At 44.8% G+C, this 17,013-nt stretch overlaps 1 protein-coding gene across 2 annotated transcripts in view; it reads left to right on the forward strand.

The window, feature by feature from the left end:
• LOC135905672 (tectonin beta-propeller repeat-containing protein 2) overlaps positions 1–17,013 on the forward strand; it is a 47,643-nt gene that overhangs the window by 2,750 nt on the left and 27,880 nt on the right. For both annotated transcript variants that reach the window (XM_065436631.2, XM_065436632.2), the window contains exons 3-8: positions 546–668; positions 2,891–3,022; positions 6,786–6,949; positions 8,543–8,732; positions 10,176–10,431; positions 13,061–13,489. In XM_065436631.2, the coding sequence (XP_065292703.1) occupies positions 546–668; positions 2,891–3,022; positions 6,786–6,949; positions 8,543–8,732; positions 10,176–10,431; positions 13,061–13,489 (1,294 nt within the window). The remainder of the gene's footprint in view (positions 1–545; positions 669–2,890; positions 3,023–6,785; positions 6,950–8,542; positions 8,733–10,175; positions 10,432–13,060; positions 13,490–17,013) is intronic.

The following is a 17,013-nucleotide window of genomic DNA, read 5'->3' on the forward strand; positions in this document are numbered from 1 at the left end:
TAATGACTGGCAGCTAACCACAATCCTTTAAAAGAAAAGAGCACAGTCATTGCATTCATCTGGTACTAACACATGGGGCAGAAACTGAGGATAACAAAAGAAGCTTGAGAAGAAGTTAAGGCCCACGCAAGGAGTGATGAAACAGAAAACGATAGGCATAGCGTTAAGAGCCATTAAAAGACAGTTGTGTTGATTAGAGAGCAAATGGGAATAGCCAATATTCTAGCTGGGAATAGGAGGAATAAATAGAGCTGAGCTGGCCATGTAATGCATAGGGCTAGATAACCATGCAGGAGTCGTTTAGAGTTACAGAACGGGTGCCAAGAGAAGGGAGGCGTAGTCAGGGGTGGCAGAGAAGTGGGTGGCAAGGTAAAGTTAGGGAATTCGCAGGCATCGGATGGTATCAGCTGGTGCAGGACATGGGTGACTTGAGAACGATGAGAGAGGCCTTCGTCCTACAGTGGACATAAAATAGGTCTGTTGATGATAAATATGTAAGTTCAGTATTGTTTCCTATCTGATCATCAAACTGAAACCACTTTTAGGAAATTCTGGATGCCATCACCTCCATATCACTCATAACATCCGTGGACTTCATGCTGTGCGTGGGCTGCCAAAGTGGCCTCTGTGTGGCCTACCAGATTCCTATGACGGGGACGCAGTCGAAGGTATGTTTGAGGCCAAGTGCTGGACAAGCTGGTACAGATGCGCAAACAATATATAGCTAGCCCACGTCAGTGCCGACTTTTCTGTACTCCAGCGCCTTGGAATAAAGTGAACTTGTGAGACTGTCAAGTGCATGCTCACGAAGCACGGAAAGACAAGTGTTGTCTATTAAGCTGTTCGTTCTTTCCATCGCAAACCCTTACAAGTGCAGCATAACCTGGCAGGAAGCGCACATTGCTTGTTGGTTTACTGTAATGTTGTTAGTCCAACAACTGTCCTGTCTGCTTTTAAAGCAAAGCTTTCTTTGCCTCTTCCTTAGACTTTTCACTGCTGCTGCTGTGGTCGTTGTATTGCATGCTGCATCAGGAGGTGGTTGAAAGCACTTGCTAGGAGTGTGGGAGGAAAGATAGGCATTGTCAAAAAGCATGCCTCGTTTTGGAGGAGTGTGGCCACAATGCCCTCTATAGCTCCTGGGGAGCCGCCACAATGCCCTCTCCCTGCAAGAGCTTTGCAGAAGTTGCAGTGCTTACCTTTATGCTCACGTGCGGAGAGGAAGTAAAGAGAGGAGGCAGAGAATGGGTAGAACTGGATGCCTTACCCATTTAGTCACCTCGTAGTCACAAAACGAGTGAACGGCCTTACAACGCTTCGCTCGTGGCTGCTCGCCTAGAAGGCATGCATTGTTTGAGGTTACTTCAAAAGAAGAAAATGCTACTACTACATGTGGTAGCAGTTGAGGACTAGTGGATAAATGTAAATTCAAAGTACCATATGCTATGTTTCTGCTATTTCTGAAAAATAAACATCGTGCAAATGAGTCCTGCTGTGAACTGACGCAGGGCATGCAGACGCAAAGCCCCATTAAAGTACTGCAGTGTCAAGACGACACTTCGAAAGCGACCAACCATTAAATCAATACTTCTGTACCTGACGCAGTATCATAATGGCTATGGCATTGCTCAAAGTCGAAGGTTCGGTCCTGACTGCAATGGTCACATCTCGACAGAAGTGAAATGCAAAAACACTTGTGTACTTAGATTTAGGTTCACGTTAAAAAACCCCAAGTGGTCAAAATTAATCCGTAGTCTCCTGTTACAGCGTGCTTGATAATCAGATTCTGGTTTCGACACAAAAAGCACTGTAATTTAATTAATGTTCAAAACTTCTGGCCACGGTGCATTACACTATATGAGGCAGTGACAGTGCTAACCTTCTCGCCAGTTTATAAACAATTGCCCACTAAAGCATACATATCTCGCTGTGTGTTCTGTGTACTACGTGGACAAACACAAGTGGTGCAAACAAAGGAAATGCCACCTTACCACTCTCGTATTACTCCAAGCGCTCAATAACTTCACTGTCCACCATCAACATCACCACCACTTAACACGAGCACTACTGAAAGCTTCGTTTACACCTATTCCAACCGTGTGGGGGATCGCATAATTTTTTTTTATACTATTGCATCTGTTTGTATGCATCTGTTTGTATGCATCTGTTTATATGCATCTTGTTTATATGCATCTGTTTGTATGCATCTGTGGATTATGTTCTCCCTGACAGGCATAGTGTTCTTTGTGAACTCAAAGGTGAACTTCGGTGCCATTTTACCTTGGCTAAATTAATTACAAAGTAGCAGTATATGCTATTCAAGCAATCTTGACAAAGTTTCAGGGCCGATAATTGTCTTAATTTTCTTGGTGACGGCCTTTCAATAGCAACTAAGTAGATGTGTGCACCCACTGGTTAGCAGATGTGACACAAATCGCAGTCCGTGACCTTTGAGGTTTTCCATGTGCTGTAGGCACCGGTAAATCTCAAAGGTAATGAATGTTAAAGAGCCATACTGGTTCTCTATATTATGGGTTCTGCAACATTTGCAGCAAGTGGTAATAAGCGTTTTTTTTTTTTTAGTTTTGGTGTAAAGAATATGTGCTCTTACAAGCTTGTCATGACATATCTACTCGTGTTTCATGCATTTTGGCATAAAAAGCATCTGCTTTTGCTTGCTTTTTGGGATGTATCTACACTCATATTTGATACGTAATATTTTGCTTGCAGGCCGCTGTATATCTACGCCATTTGAAACTAGACTTCTTATGCTGTCTAAAATGCAATATAATACATACATAGGAATGCTTTAAAATAGGTTGCTGCTTTTGAAAATAATGGGTAAACGAACGCCACTTAGCTCCTGCTGAAGGGTTGTTCTGGTTGATTTCAGATGGAGAAGTACATAATTCAAGACGTTCACCGCGCACCCGTCACGAGTGTCTGCTGGAGTCCGAACGCCATGAAGTTTTACAGCGGCGATGCGAGAGGATGCGTCACATGTACAGAAATAGATTATGACCAGGTAAGTGTGTTCGAAGCTGTCCAGAGAAAGACTGTGTAGATCTGCGTATTGACTGCTAGAATGGAGAAAATTACTAGAAAATGCCACAAAAAATGTTGCTATGGAAGTACAGCCCCTATCATTTCTGTCTAGAGCAATGGAGTGCTGTGCTGCTGAATGAAGAAATGCAGACAGTAGAACCTTGTTCATAAGTTTCTGAAAAAAGAAAAAAAGCACAAGGAAAAGACGTACTGTCCGGGAAAATGTACGACCTGAAGTCGCTGAAAAATTTTACCGACCCAACTGTAGTTAACATCAATGTAAAGTGAAGCATTGCACGAATTGTTGCAGCACGAGATGTTGATGCACACCGAACTGGTGGGGCCTGAGACAGGCATTGTTTCTGTAACTTCAGCAAGCTTACGTTTACGCTCCTCGAATTCAGTTTGGGTCAGCAGTTTCTTTGAGTGGGGCATCCTGGCAGGAAGTTTTGACGTGCCCACTCGGCTGAAATCATTGTGGCATGAAACGCCGACGCATACGAAACTCGTAGGACCCGTGCAACCCCAGATGCATGTTGTCGTTTTTCTAATCTGTAGTGTTTTAAGACGATGATGGAAAGCCGAAACCAGATCGAGCTGCTAAGCGATACCAGAACACGATGCCTTCTGTGCCACCAGGGCAAAACATGACACTCACTTGGCGTCGCCTGCAGCAGGAAACGAGCAGCGTGTTTGAGTTATCACTTATTAAAAGCGGGCACTACGCTCTGCGGGCTGTGATACAGATAATTGAAGATGCTTATGGCACTAGTGTTGGCGGTGATATCTGTGGATGAGGCATGCGACAACCCAAGAAATTTCCTGTTGCCAGAATAGGAAAATGAGTGCGTGCCGCTGTTTTCGCGTAAGATGAGTAGACAAGTATTGCAGGGAAGTGGCTGCAGCAAGTGGCTACTGATCTCGATTGTGCGTGCCTCGCACCTTTTCTTGTTTACATGGGATCTACCAGACAGATGCGATTGCAGTTTGGCGATGTACTACACATTGGTGCCGAAAGATCGTGTTTCCCGCCAACATATGAACTGATGAAAAAAAGCGTAACTGTGTTGGGTCAATTTTTTTTTTATTGTCTTCTCAATTGCAAACATTGGTACCGGGGAATCATATGAAACGAGGTCACATCAACGAGGTTTTACTGTACTTGAGACCAGGTTTAGGGTTTGGCAGATATTACTATAGCTTAAGGAGAGGTTCTTATTAGACTTTTGCGCGCATAAAAACAGGATGTCAAAGGAGGGACACACAACATGCACGTGTTGTGTGTCCCTTCTTCGTTCGATGTCCTGTCTTTATGCGCGCAAAGGTCTAATAAGAACCATGTACAACCAACTCACCCAAAACGCAACGCTGGAGAATAGCCACATGAATCGAGTACTATGCCGTTAATATTTCCTACCTGCTGAAATAGCTCAGTAGCTATGACATTATGCTTCTGAGCACGAGCTCAGGATTTTGATAGCAATCGCGGCGGTCACATTGCAATGGTGGCAAAATACAAAAGCGCCCGTGTACTGGGCATCGGCCACAAGTTAAAGAATCCCAGGTGGTCAAAATTATCATGAAGTCACCCGCTACTGTGTGCCTCATAATCAGGTGCTGTCTTTGGCATGTATTTATGATTATTTTACTGATAATTTATTTTATTTGTGCTTTCTCTAAAACAGTAATGACTTGACACTTTCAACTTTTCTTAAATTTTTTGCATTAGATGAAGGTTTTGGACCTAGAAACCATTGAGAAAATACTGGCAAGTGCTGGAGCACCCTAATTTGTTTATTCATTATTTTAAACCACATTGAGAACATGATGCTGACCATAGCCGTGACAGGTGGCGTAATTATTCCCTTGTGGCAGAACTGATAATTTGTATATAGCATTGCCGCAGGCAAGGCCCATCAGAAGAGGCCCTGAACCACTTTTTGTTGAAGTCAAGAAATACATTTGTAGTTAGACTAGTATTTCAGAAATACTTTGCCCCAAAGAGGACTTCAATGCATTCAGCAGAAGTAAAGTTATTGGCAATCAAAGGTCGCTTATGATCCCCTTCGTGGTGCTTCCATTCTTTCTTCAATGCCTTGCACTATGAAGGCCACGCCGGAGCGGAGCTCGCCCACAACGCTCCGCCTACTGAACGTCACCGTGGCGAGCAGTTCGTTTGATTTTGGATGTTCACATAGCCGCCACTACTTCCAATTTTGGTGCCTATGACCCAGCAAACGCTGTTGTCCTCAGCTAGACGCTGTGCACTGAGCCAGGGGACTCGTCACAGCACCTTGTGGTGGCTGCACTATTTACACTACATAGCAGACCGCAGCTACATGTAGCTGTAGAGCGGATGCACAGTGTGTGCTTTGTGCACGACAGGGCTTGAGTGCGCACACACGCTCATATGCTCCAGTCTGGGCATGCTACATGGTGTGGGCCGGCTTTGTCCTGCACCACAGCTTGACCGATGGGTAGTAGCCACATCCAACTTGCGCATTTTGAAGCACTGTCAACAGCTCAATACAAAGCGAGGTCTGCCAAGGTGTCCTGCCAGGAGTGAGCATGCACTGGCAAGTGTGCGTGGGGTCTGACCTTAAGTTTCGCATGGTTCGAGGCTATTTGAGTGTTAAAAGCTATAGTAGTCAAAATTAGCGAGACCCAGCAATCTTTGTACCAATGTATTTAAATATTCATTTTTTCCTAAAACCTAAATTAATGATTGGAATGAGCTCCCTAATGAAGTGATGGCAGCATCTAGTATTGAAAATGCTACTGAGAGCTATGTTCTTTTAATGTTATTTTATTCATTTCTGAACATATGCTACTGTGGGCACTGGTTTTCCATTTTCGTTGCTCTAGAAGTTATTGTAGTCTTTGTTAGTTTGTCTTGCGCTGTTAAGAATTTCATTGCTTGATCGATGTTGCATTTACTGATGTATTCTTTTGATATTAAACATTTTTCCATGGTGAGCCCCTGTATTTTAACCCCCCTAAAATGCCACACAGGTGATGTAGGTACACCGAATAAATAAAAAATAAATAAATCTTGGCACCGATAAGCAGGGTGGCCAAAGATCTTACGCGGGCGGCCTCGGCCAAGCATGAGCAAATGATAGTCAGCTTCTTCCAGAATAACGTAATTCTTATCGAAATTAGAAAGCAGATTTTCGCTTACTTGAGCCTGTTTAATGTACACAGTAACAGTAGGAAGTAGCGCAGCGATCCAAACACCCTTCTTGATTGATGTGAACTATTGGCCTATAGCAGCCACGTATGTGAAACTGATATGTTACAAAAGAAAGCAGCCTGAATAGAGTGAAGAGTAAGCTTTTCTTGAAAAGAAAGCGTTTGAGAAAAAAAAGGTGACTTCGCGCTTGGCTTGCAAGGGCCACACACCACGCATGATAGCAGAATTTGGCTGAGATGTTCACAGCAGCGTATGCTATCCGTAGCCTGTCTTTTTCACCTAGCCAAAAGGGTGGTTCTGGATCCCTTTAATGAAACTGGTGAGTAATGCCCACAAATGTGGTATTAAACTAAACTTCGTGCTAAAATGGTACATACTACCTCTGTGCGAAATCGGATGGGAGCAAGTCGTGTACCTCTTTCTCCTGCTGGTGCAACAATTGGTACACGAGAAATTATTTGCCCTTTTAAGTCTTGTGCATCCTGGCCTAGCCATTGCAGTGTCTTACAGCGAAGGCCTGTTATTTTATTTCTTTATTTCTCCTCACCAGCACTTGTGTAAGAGCAAAGAAGTGCACAAGGAAGAGCACCCTGTGATCCAGCTCGACTACGTGCCTCAGAGTCTCCTAATCTCAACAACGAAAAGAACAGTCATCTTCCACTGCACGAAGGAGAGCACCAGAGTGGTCCAGCTCGGTAACCACGAGAGAAAGTCGTAAGGAATCTTGATGCTCCTGCTAGTTAATGACTCACCATTTTTTTCTAACCACGCTTGGAAAATTAAGACAAGTCACATTTCCTGGTAAAATTAGAAGAAGACAGATGTTTACGGGAGGATCAGAGAGTCGAAGTGGGTCAGCAACGGCTGAACGGGGAATGCCTTAGGTTGGAGTCAACATTTCCGACGAGGGACTTGTCCAAAATGTCGGCAACTGACAAAGACATGGACAAAGATGTTGGAAACTGACAAAGACAAGTGCCTTGTTGAAACATTGCTTCCAGCCTGAGACTGTGCTTATTTGGAGCAGTGGCCAAATAAGAGAGAGAGGTTGTACCATACTTGCTCGACTCTGATGTGAACTTTGCATCCCAGAAAAAATTTGCAAAAGAAATTGCACCCACATTAGATTCAAGGATGAAACAAAGATTACAATAGTGACGAGCTATTGTCCTGCACATTAAAGGCTACTGTAATGCATTACAATTTGCATGTCTCTGCAGCCGTAGAAGCTTCAGTAGTTTGTGCCCGCTGCATTAGTTTATTAGGCTGTAGTACATTCTGGACACTATATTAAGCTACCATGATATACAAGGTGTTTAAAATGCAGTACCTTAAAATGCCACTGGCGTCACCGAAAATGACATGCCCTAGCCGGTCACTATTGACCAGTAGTGATCAGGATGCCTGCCAAAGTGATGATTAGCGATGCCCACTCTGCTGTAGTTCGAACCCGCTAAGTTTTCTTTTTCCAAGTGAGAGAAATTGTCACAAACTCTCTGTCTTTCTATTGTCATGAAGAACTGGCGAGTTGACCATCAAGAGCATTGCATTTGAAACTTCTACAGGTGTAGAAAGCTGCACTGACGAGCACAAGTTCGTGGGTTCAGTTCCACGCAGTGACAGCTGGATTTCATTTGGAGCGAACTGCAAAACAACTTGTGTACCATGCCTTGAGCACACATTAAAGAACCCATAGTGGTCAACATTAATCCAGGGTCCTCCATTACATTATTCTCCATAGTCCACCGGGCAGTTTTAGGGCGTTAAGCCCTACGATTGAATGGAATTGGTATGAAAACTTGGGTGCATGTTACATTTAAGGACATTGCGTTTTGCATTTCTGGCTGGGGAAATTGGCTGTACTTTTGCAATCGAAGGGCATGGGAGAATTGAGTAAATGTGGTACTGGGGGGTCGGCCTGAGCTAGTCCACTCTTGTCTGGCTACTCTGCGCTGGGAAAGGAGGAAAAGGGACAAAAAAGGATGATGTTGATTGTGGCAGAAAGAATAGATGCAGACAAACTATAACCACATGACACAGTGAATTATTTAAACTCTTGGAGTCGAGTCCGGGGCTTTGCAGCTAGTCCTGAACAGCTCTCATTGCTGTTTTGGCTACTACCGTGGTTGCACAATGCACTCAAAATAGCGGAGCAAGGAAGCATGCAAAAGAGAGAGGGAACATATGTATCTGTCGCTATCACTCCAAAGTGTTCATAAATTTTTAAAAAAGAAATATGTAGAGGAATTGCTGAAAACTATTTTGCTGGTCTTTCGTTTAATATTATTATTTATTTATTTTTTGCAGCAATAGCAACTTCGGAGCATGCTTTGCACCGCCACAGTCTTACGGTGAACGGCAGGTGACTGTCTGGGCGTGCCGTCCTGGAATGCGGCTATGGAAAGGCACACCAGATGGCATTGTCCTAGAGACGCTGTTGCTTCGAGACTCCCTGAAGCAGGAATACTTCCGGCCACAGATGCTGAGCCTACCAAAAGTAAGACTCGGGTTCCTAATGCTTACTAATGTTTCGGCACATTTAAAAAGAAGATTAAGCGGAACCCCCCATGAATGAGAACTGTCCAAGATATGCATAGCGTTATATGGTGGTCGTCGTGGTGTAGCATGTGTTCATAATAATAATGGGTGTGGATGTTATGCTGATGTAGTATGCATTATTTATCTATATTTGTATGAGGACTACGAGCAGAGAGATGCACATATTTACATTGTCGAACACATGCATTCCACATAACGCTAACTGCCATATAATTCTATGCATGTCTTCGACAATTCCAGCGCAGGGAAGTTCCAGTAATTTTCTTGCGTGATGCCCGGCGTGCCATCACCAACACCTTAACGCTGTCATAGGCAGCAGAAAGGGGCGGCTGTGTGTGCATGCATAATTAATGCACGAGTGGCACACCCTCTTGTTTTGAATCCCCTTCAGTCACCAACCATCCTCACTAATTGGACGCTTACCAGGGCATCCCGTACTGCTTGCTATCCTCCTTTTAGTACAGGCCTAGGCATTTCTGGCCTACACCTCCTTTCTACCTCCTTTCACGCACCTCCTTTCACATACCTCCTTTCTACATATAGTGTATGGGGAATGGGAAAAGTGGATGGGTTGGTAGAATGTTTTGTACCGGCATGCCTGTTGTTATTGTGAGCAATGAGTCTTTATTCATGTTCTTCGGATGGCAGCTATGAACCGCGCACACAATGTGCTTAAACTGCGCACTCTCGCTTGTTATTGGGAAAGTGGTTTTCAGGCTTCACATGGACCTTTTTGAGCGACTTACCTTATAATGCTACGCATTAAAAAATGAATTCTGTCCACAAAAAAGTTTTGCTCACTGATCTCCGAACATACCCTGGAAGTCTTTTGGTTACACCATAGGGGCACCTGCAGCTTCGAGCAAATTTATTCAGACAAGTTCCTGAAGCATGCGAATTTGGAAACTCGCTGAAAAGGTCAGCGACCTAAAGACAGGGGTGCTACTTGTTAGTTATTGCTGTTCCATGTTTGCTGCTGCTTGTGTGTTGCATCTAAAGATAAATTATCATTAATAAGATGCATATGCAGTAGAACCTCCTTGATAATATCCCGTTGTGTATGATTTTCCAATACTAACATTTGCGATCGAGAACACAAAAAATGATTCACTAGAGTCACGCTTCTATTTTGCTGGCTAATGCATTCCCAGAAAATGCGGTCTTTCGGCACCAAAGTTTGGTACATCACCAATCGTTTGTTTTCTGTCCTCTAGATTCGATGTAACCAAGAAAGTGAGGCATGCACCATCAAGAACTGTGATAATGATATTACATGCTTAGTCATGTAAGAAACTTTGAAAATTGCGTATTTTTTGTCATTAAAACTTAGCACCAATATGTTGTTTCCATATTACGCATTACCTTGTCTTCTACCACCTAGGAGTCCTACCTGGAGAAGCTTCCCGACTCTCAATTTGGGCTGCTGAAGCCGTACCGGAAGCGCCTCCTGCTGACGTGGAGCTCAGAGACGTTTTTTGTGGTGGACCCTGCTGTGAGGTCCCTGGTGGTTGTGTGCCCCGGTTTTGTAAATATCACCGACATCGCGATCTGTGAAGAAGAGATCTTCGTGCTGCAGGCAAAACGTCACATTGTCAGGCTCGCTGCCCACCCGGAGGACATATGGGACCAACCGGAAGGTAGTTCCTACCTTCTGTACAGAAATGCTTTTTTTTCTTTTATTATTGTCATTAGTAGTAGTAGTAGTAGTAGTAGTAGTAGTAGTAGTAGTAGTAGTAGTAGTAGTAGTAGTAGTAGTAGTAGTAGCAGCAAGCAGCAGGAGTAGTAGTAGTAGTGCCAATGTTGTAGCTGTTATTGTACAATACAGGGTGAGCCCTTTTCGAGCTGTTTCATTGTGGGGAATGAAAAGGCACCACAAAGTGTTGTTCATTGAACAAGATGTATATTAAAACACAAATGCCCAAGTAAAAAAAGAAATGACTAGTGCACAAAAGTAGCACAAGCAGCAGTTCAGGGTTTCGCCCAAATACAATTTCAGAATGTGCCGTGTTAAATGTTCTCATGTTGAGAGAACGTCTGTGGATCAAGACTAGCAGTGGCAACGTAGTGTTAGGAAGTGCAGTTCTGAAATAAGAGACAGAAATGTATGCTGCTCACTCTATTAAGAATAACAGGATGGAGTCACCAATTCAACTGTTCTCAGTTGTACAAAAGCAATGGGCACCCAAGTAGAGGTCTTCAAAACTTTTCAGGTGGTTACAGAATTCATCTCAGCGGAGTTTGTGCAGGCCTACTACATAGTAATAAAAACTACATGTGTGTGGTGCAGATGTGCGCTTTTACCTTTTTAGCAGGTTAAAAAAAAACTTGTCAGTGACGGTTGATAAGGGATTGAAGGTGATCGTAAATTGGTAAAAAACAGAACACAAGACAAGTAGAATGAAGTTGCACATCTGACTTCCTTGTCCTGTCTTGTCCCATTACGCATATTACTTGCAACAGCAAGTCATACTTAGTGTTTTGACTGGTTCTTGTCATCTTGTCTGAGGCCTCTTGTGTGTCATATGTCTAATCAAGCAGAAGAATAAAGCGAGGAATGGCATAAAATTGTGCAGCGAAATCTTGCAGACAAGAGCTGTCATTTGCTGAGTGCATACTAGATGGCACCACTATACCTCGCCACTGCAAACACTAATTTCATGTTTTCTTTCTAACTTGGAACCTTAACCCCTTCAGGCACCAAACAATTCCGTCTATCTAAAAATTTATACCCCAGTCGCACGGGGTACTTTCAGTCACGGTCAAGCCCGATCAAGGTCTGATATCTTGAGTGCAATTGGCTCTTTTTTCCAATCTGCAGAAGAAAGGCAATCTCATTTGAGGAATTCAGTCTCGATCGCGCTCATGATCAAAAATGCTTCTACTACTATGTCCATGCTGAAAGTGGGCTATTAGTTTTCATCCGATTCCTTGCTTCTTCAGAATCATTAAACGTGTACAGCTACATAACAGAACAAGAATTTTCAGTTTTTCCGCATGTTTTGTCAAGTTTACAAAATCTGGACTCCATGCGACAGCACTCTGCAGGAACATCAGATATGAGAACATCAAGTAGTTCACGTCTAGCATATAGAGTATAACCTCGTTGATATGTTCCCATTATACGTGCATTTGCCCAGCGGCAACGTTTGCAATCGAGAACATAAAAATGACCCAATAGTGCTGGGATCATTTTTTACCGGTTCATGCGTTGCCGGAAAACGAGCTCTTTCGGCACCAACATTTAGTACCTCCCGAAACTACGATCGTATGATGCATTTTCGGGACGCTAGATCCCATGTAAACACGAAAATGCGCCAGGTGCGCACGGTCAACAACAGCATGTAGCTGCCCGCCGTTGCAGTTTTACCACAATGCTCGCCCGCCCGTCTCTTATGAAAGCGCAGACAGACACTCTCTTTGTCATTTCAGTATACCAGCAAATCTTCTCCGGGGTCGTTGCACGTGGCATTCACAGCTGTCGCCACCGAACCTATTGCGTTAAGCATATTCACCTATCTGTTTTACAGCGTGTGGTTCGTAGCACCATTGGTAGCGTACTGCACGCTTTTAGTAGGCGATAATCCAAATGCGCTGCCGTTCGTTCCCTGCTGCAGGCGGAGCGATATGGGCATCATGTTTCACTTCAGCGATATCCAGCGTCATCCACCAGCTCGATTTTGTTTCGGTTTCCCGTTGCCCTCTTAAACACAATGCAATAGTAAAACAACAAAACGCGCCTCTGGCCGCCGGAGCACCACCAGCTCGAGGCGCATTGTCGTCGTTTCGTGCCGCAACAATCAATACGACACTTCGCAATACTTAGATGTCAACAACAGTTGAGCCTGTCAAATTTTTTTGTTACTTCGGATTGTACATATTCCCAGTTAGTACGTTTTTTCTTGCAGTTTTTTTTTTATTCATAACATTTGAACGAGGTTTTACTGTACTTGAAAAGCCCCTATCCAGCCACTTGAAACATGTGCCTGATGTAAGACATTGTGAAAAAACAATGAAAGAGGGGAACCCACCACGTGACAACATAGTGACACCACGAGCATTTACTAGAGCCCTTTACACATATTATTCAAACTTGCAGCACAGGTTCATTCAGAAGTGTTTCATTGACGTATGTGAAAAATTTTAGATATGGTTTTTTTCATCAGCGCTATTGCTTTTTGACGCACCAGCTCGCATGTGCATGCAGCACCAGAAGGGGTTCATTTTGCCCTGCAGACTCCTTACAACAGGCATGCTTCTTCATTCCAGACAATGATACACTGCTTCCCGACATGACAGCCATAAAGAACACCATCGTCACGCCGCTGGCCGAAATCACGGCGCTCCTCCGGGATACCAGGCTGCCCGACCCTCAGGTGCTGCAGATCTTCAACAAAAATGGAAGCGCGGTGCTGGACTGGTTCCGTCAGAAGGCACCCAGGCCGCACGGAAGCGACAGTGGCGGCAGCTCTCCCGGCGGCACGGCTCGTCGAGGGAGCACCGCGAGCGGCAACAGTCGCATGACCGAAGCGGCGCTGGACAGTGAACAGGCATCTGTCGAAAAGGGAGCCACGCCACCTGGCGAAGCCCTGTCATACGCACATCGGTCGAGAAGCTTCGAGTCGATGCAGTTTCCCAACGAATCGGAGGGCGAAGATGACATAGTTTTTACTGCCAGGAAGCGCAAGACCAAACACGGTATGTGAAAAGGGAGTTGTAGGGTAGAATAGTACTGTATACTTGACTGTATCTTGATATAACCAGGCTTTACTATAATTTGTGTATGGAAAAGCCTTGCTCCTAGTAAACACACCAGTCCTGATAGGATTGCTATGTTGCACAGGTTTTAGAAAATGCACACACTTAGCTGGAGTAACAAAAAGACTGTTCTAATCATCTTCATGAAACTTCATAATCTTGTCGAGTTCTTCATGCTGATCAAAAATTCTGTTATGTTTCCTTTAGGTCAGGTATTCCTGGAGATAATTAAAATTGATTAACTATTGTTCGTTAGTGTGATGACACAAAAACCCTGGCTGCCACGGCGTGCCGCGATGAGCCCTTTTGCCGCGGCAACACTGAACTTTTGGCCTGCACTTTGCCCTCTTGGCTTCTCCCCTGCGAAGCTTCCAGTGATCTAGCACAGATGAAAAGAGAAAGCCGGGTATTGGCGTGATAACTTCACTTAGAGTTGGCATGAAATTCGTGAGACGACATCCATTAATAGTGAGGCCATTCTATGATTGGAAAAAGTGTTTCAGGACTCCTTTAATAAAAGTACATCATATTGTCATATTGTACATCCCGATTCCGAGGTGCCCAAGTTATGAATAGCTTGCAACATTCTTGTTATGTGAGTAGGCTCTCAAGCCTGCACAGCACCGTGTTTTCTTGCACAAAATTTGTAAGCACTACACTACTTGTAAGCACTAAATTCTGGGTTAAATTTTGATATTCTATATTCTATTGGATCATCATCATCAGGACAAAGGCCTCTCCCTGCGATCTCCAATTACCCCTGTATACAGTGAAACCCCGTTCATACGTTTTTCACCGGACCGAGGAAAAAAAACGTAACAGCCGGGAAAACGCAACAGTGAGGAAAGCTCCGAAAATGAATGAAAAAATGCAGCTTCAACTATAGACAATTTATTTCAACAGAGCGCGCTTAGGACTTAAAAAGTCTATAATGGCGGCTTGCTGTACTTTCGCTCGCTAGAAATCGCCACATGTTTCTCAATAGCCTAGAAGGGCGCATTGCTGTCAGCGTTGGCGTGAGGTGCGACGTACCTGCGGAGGAGGTCCAGAGCCGCGACGGCTTCTCCAAAGCTACGATTTGGCAACTCCCCGGCATCATGCGGCTTGTGCTCCTCGTCGTCACCGCATCATGGCAATGGCAATGGACGAAGGAATATCCGCAGGAAATTTTGCCCTCTTTGGCACAATCATGCTGACGTGCTAACGATTGTTTAGTATTGCTGCGGAGCACGCGCGTCCGAGCAGCCCGGTTGCGCGTAGCGCAGCGGGAGAGAAATGTAAACAAGAAAGGAAAGCTGGCCCAATAAGCGCAGCAACGCCACCAGCAACGCCAACTTCCGGTTTCACTTTAGCTTCACAAAGGATGACGTCAGCGCCTCTCCTGAGTTTCCTTCCTCCGTGAGTCAACACGTGCAACAGCGATGCGGTGACCGTAATCACAGTGATGATAGTGAGAGCATTTTTCACGAATGGCGACCTCTCGAACTGGCATGCGGCTTCTTGCAGCCAGTTCCGTAGCCACGCCCGACCAAACCCACCCAAAACCCGTCAAAAGCCAAAATGGCGGCTGGAACCAGGGGCGTAGCCAGGGGGGGGGCTTATGGGGCTTCAGCCCCCCCCGAAATTTTTTCGTGCTGTCCATGCACCGCCGACCAAAGCGACCCCCGGCGCCGGAAATCACTCTGGATTTTGTCTAGAATGTCTTTTTGACGCTCGAAAAGACATTTAACCGCGAAGATTGCAAACTTGGGCTGGATTTTGTGGCAACGCCCATACACCGGGAATCACATAACGCCAAGCAGTCCCATCCGAGCACAAAGTTTCAAGGGCGCTTTGATGGTGAGCGGGCTCACCGCGGCATCTCACTGAGGCCACGGAATCTATGGAGCGCATGGCTATCAATTGCGAAACTTTATGGGTGTAAATCTCATAAGCTCTTGATGTGAAAGGTGCATTGACATTTCCAAAGTTGTGCTTTAGATTTTCAATTGCGGAACTGTGTGGGTTTGATGTTGTTATAAACATTTGACGCCAAAGGTCTATTGACTTTTCTAAAGTCTTACATCGGAACATACAACGAGACAAGCCAAATCAACACACTAGCAGACGAGTTGACAAAGCAGGCAGCGAGGTCCAATGAGACAAAGCGTTAGGACGGTTCATTTGTGCCGTCATGTCCCATAAAAAAATATCAACATTTTTTTTAACCTACGCCAGAACATCCATGTCAAGACACTAAAGCCAGCCAAAGCAACTACGTTCTTATTTATTTTTTCTACTTTGGCTTTTATTCGCGAGGACACACTGAGCCTCTTCATTTTTTTTTGTTCTCGTTACCCTACCCGCGGGCTGCCAGAGCCAGCCAGAGCGCGCACGTTTTTTTTTTTCGTATGGCCCCGACCACCGTGCGGTGCACTTCGGTGCGCGGTCGGTTTGCTCTGGCCGAGTGGATTTTCACCTGACAGAGTTTTGGACGCTATCTGGCTAGCAGACGAGAAAAAAAAACAATGGTCACTCGCCGCCATCACTGTGGGGACTCGAAGGATTGCACCGCATTCCTTGAGCGGAACCTTTCCGGAAAGTCTTGTTTCGCCGCTGTAGGATACTGAGCAGTATGCGTATGGTTCTCAGGGGACCAAGCGTCTGACTTTTTCTTCGGTATTCCTTCCGTAGCCCCATTAGGTGCCCGAAGTAGGCATTCGATTCTGGCCAACATACTTTCCTATGCGTTTTTTTTTTTATTTTGGTGCCTCCGCCTCACAGAAAAAAAATACATTGTTGCGGCGCAGCGAATTGTCGCATGGTGAAAGTTCGATTTTGATACTTCTTTTGCGGAAAGTAATGGGCGACGGGACGCTTCACTTGCCGGATACGTTTATTATATTATTGCGAAAGCAATTATATGGACACTCCAGGCGCATTCCTGCCGTCGCCGTCGCCCTCATGTTTCGTATAAAGTCCAAGGGTGATAACATCGTGACCACGCGCTGCATGCTGTATGTGCGAGTGAAAGCGTAGGGAGGGAGGTGGAATGGGTGGGCCGACGATGGTGGCTCAGTCTTGTGTGCGCAAAGGAGAAAAGCGGGGAGCAAGCGCGCCACCTTCTGTCGCGCGCCATACATCGGGGGGAGTGGATGGAATGGGGGCGGAATTTAGGATTCTGTGAATCTATGATTGTGCAACATGTTTATTTGCCTTGTTTGACGCATTATATACAGTTACTTCTTCTTACATACATAGACTCATTGGAAACTTATACGTATACTTAAATATCTTGTTGCGAGGTTTTGTGTATACATGCAGTGAACTTTGTTTCCAGTGACACTTTCTTGTCCTTTATCAAGCCGTATTTTCGCATTTGTATATCCCATTGTATCTTTGGATTTCTAATGTACGAGGGCGAGTCAAATGAAAGTGAGCCTACCCTAACCGCGCAGTAATGGTTCAATTCATTATCTGCGAGG

The sequence above is a fragment of the Dermacentor albipictus genome, chromosome 7 (genome assembly GCF_038994185.2).
Source record: "Dermacentor albipictus isolate Rhodes 1998 colony chromosome 7, USDA_Dalb.pri_finalv2, whole genome shotgun sequence".
NCBI lineage: Eukaryota > Metazoa > Arthropoda > Arachnida > Ixodida > Ixodidae > Dermacentor > Dermacentor albipictus.